Raw genomic sequence first — 2893 nt, 5'->3', positions numbered from 1 at the left:
TTCTCGGTCAGAAAACATAACGGTCGTACATACAAACAAGCAGAATAATAGTATAGATTAGAAAACTAGAATTTGTTTGTGAAACGATATCCAAGTCCAAACACACAGAAACAAACCTAAATTATATACACATATACATATATTGTAATAATTAGTTTTCGTTCTGAGATAATGACAGTTAGATTGCAAATGGAAAACACTATTTGATATATTTTGTATTATAATTTTAAACTGAAGTTTCCACTTAAAAGTAATATAAACACTATTAAGTTTATTGCAAATAACATGTGATCGTTTTGTTTAAAAGGAGAACATCAATTTATTTGCACAAGTCTTAGAATTATATCTAACATTTCTGGTAGAGCAAGTCCTGCTTAAAAATACTGTAAGTAGAAGGACGTCACCAAATGAGCTTATGCTTCTAAAAATAAAATATAGAACGCCACTTGCGTTTGGCGCGTGGAATGTATTCTAATGTTACGTGGTTAGCTGATTGAACTAGATAAAAAAAAGTTTAAAAAGAGCGCCTAGAGCATTCTGGGCTTGTTACAAAGATCGCTGAACATACAGAAATTCCAGACTCTTCATAGAGATAGTTTCGTCTTAATCCAGGAGAGAGCAAGCTCCAGGACCGGTAGAAGTTCGTGTATCGGACTAGATTAGGTTGATATTGAGATTGTCACTAGGGTTTGACAGACGTGAAAAAAAAAAGAGAGATAGAAAAAATTAGGCATTAATTTCAATATGGCTCCTAAAGGATTTTGGCGACGACCCCTCACACAGATGTACAACCGTAATTACCAATACGGGACTGGCCTGTACTCTGGTACTCTAGAAGACATAGAGAAACGCTATTCCAATTCAGTATCAAGAACTCGTCTGCCGTCTGACCGACTGGACACAGGATTCTCTTCATTTGGGTCGTCAATTCTGGGAGTAGGATTAAATGCCCCTGTCGACACCTCAACCTCAGCCATTAGAAGTCGCTCCCCACGTGTGGACTTTGATGCAAGTTCCAGCAACCGTCATCATGCCTTTCACAACAGAATGTCCGAACCTGAGTCCTATGACCTACGTAGAGCTCGATCATTTGGCGACTTCGACACCTTGCGTACCAAATCTGTATCTGATGAGTTCCCTACGTCCTATCTCTACTCTCTTCCTCCATCCTCGTACTATAGAGGATATGGCACTGAAGAGGAAACTGATGCGTCCAAAGCTCGCCGGAGGAGGAGAAGAAAGCATCAAGAATTTGCAAGTCTAGAGCGTAATCTTGCGGACACCTTTAATACCCTCACCTTTCACGAGCCGGTTTCTAACCCAACAACAAGTTCTAGCCAATGGATGGACAGGTGGTATGTATTATTATAGATCTTTAGAACCTTCTTTAAGACAACTGCGTGATAAACCAAAATGTATTTCATGTTCAAGTGTGTGACACTATTGTAAAATATTACTTTCTGACTTGTTTAAAGACAATGTACACATAACTCTTTTTTTTTTCTATAGCATTCCTCATTTCTTTTCCTTCTTTACAATATCTTTCATTTCTCCTCATTCTTTTTAATACACCCATTTTCCAATACACTACATTTAAGATATTTTACCATGGATTCTAGGTTCATTATGAAATATGTCTTTATGACAAAAAAATGTCGCAATTATACCACAGAACAAGAGAGTGGAGGCATGCACTTACAAACACTAAAAAAATTAATTGGCCAAAACGTGCGATTTTCTACATTCTGAAGTTTAACATTTACTAGCTAATGCTTTGATTTTTGTCTTTTTTATATATCTATTCTGTATCACAGATTAAATAAATGCATTGATACTTTGCTACGTTAATTAAAACACACAGCAAAATCATCTTAAACAACTTTCATGTCATTGTATCAGTGCTTCCCTGTGATAAAAATCGCCTGTAATTCTACTTTATATAAAACCGGTGGGTAGTTTTCGCGTACTTACATAAAGTTAAATATAACTTGATCTCAGGCAATTCCCATAATCTACATTTAATCCTCTACCTGTATGAAATGCGAGTAACTATGGGTTAAACGATACTTTCTTATTTATAGAACAATTCAATTTTGTGTTTTTTACAAGTTTTAGCTTCGCAAAAAGGTTTTATTCCTGTTCTAAAGTATTTTGTTATATTTATTACACGGACGGCATGAAACTGTAACAAAACTTTCTGCATATTTAATTTGGCAACATCATCTTATGGTTACCATTTAGAACTCCAAACTTCAACTGTCAACACACATATTTAACCTAAAAGATTTGAATATGAAATTTTGTTACGTTTTTCTTATAAAGGCCTATAGAGTTTTTATGACACAGATTGTGTTCTGAATCTAGGTGATTTGGGAATGATTACGTTGTATCACTGATTAGTATTACAACTGACAAGTATATGTATGATGTACCGTATTTTTCGGAATATAAGACGCACCCTTATTTTGAAGACAAAGTTTTTTGGGAAAAAAAGCTACAGTCGTATTTGAAAGATTTTTATTGAACAAAAATTCAATATGATACTTTAAAAATTAGTATATATTGTTCTAAACACAAAAGAGCTCAAACATCAAAATAAGAAAATACCGCAAATCAAAAAAAGGTTTACTGTTATTTAGTTTGGTTCAAAACCTACAAAATCTTCATTGCTTTCACTGTAATTTATTTTTTGATTATTTAGGGAGCATTATAAATAGTTATGTTTTAAAAGAAAACTGCTATTGTTATAAATAACACATTCAATTGAACTAAACTAGCATGCCTATTTATATATATTTACACATGGCTTGTGTATATCACATATATATGTATTCTTCATTCCTTCGGTGTATAGGACGCAAGCAGATTTTGACATCAAATTTTGGGGTAAAAA

The 2893-nt window shown here is 33.9% G+C and overlaps 1 protein-coding gene across 2 annotated transcripts in view; it reads left to right on the top strand.

Annotated features, from left to right (window-relative positions):
- Positions 1-587: 587 nt before the first annotated feature.
- The window catches only part of LOC106465543, a 40988-nt gene continuing 38682 nt past the window's right edge, over positions 588-2893 (top strand). For both annotated transcript variants that reach the window (XR_001291208.2, XM_013925768.2), the window contains exon 1: positions 588-1355. Coding sequence is in view for 1 of the 2 variants with exons in the window: in XM_013925768.2 (XP_013781222.1) it covers positions 745-1355 (611 nt within the window). In the remaining variant the exon portion in view is untranslated. The remainder of the gene's footprint in view (positions 1356-2893) is intronic.

Source organism: Limulus polyphemus, unplaced genomic scaffold (genome assembly GCF_000517525.1).
Source record: "Limulus polyphemus unplaced genomic scaffold, Limulus_polyphemus-2.1.2 Scaffold1978, whole genome shotgun sequence".
Lineage (NCBI taxonomy): Eukaryota > Metazoa > Arthropoda > Merostomata > Xiphosura > Limulidae > Limulus > Limulus polyphemus.
Note: the sequence above shows the minus strand (reverse complement) of the source record. Positions and strands in the feature narration are given on the sequence as shown.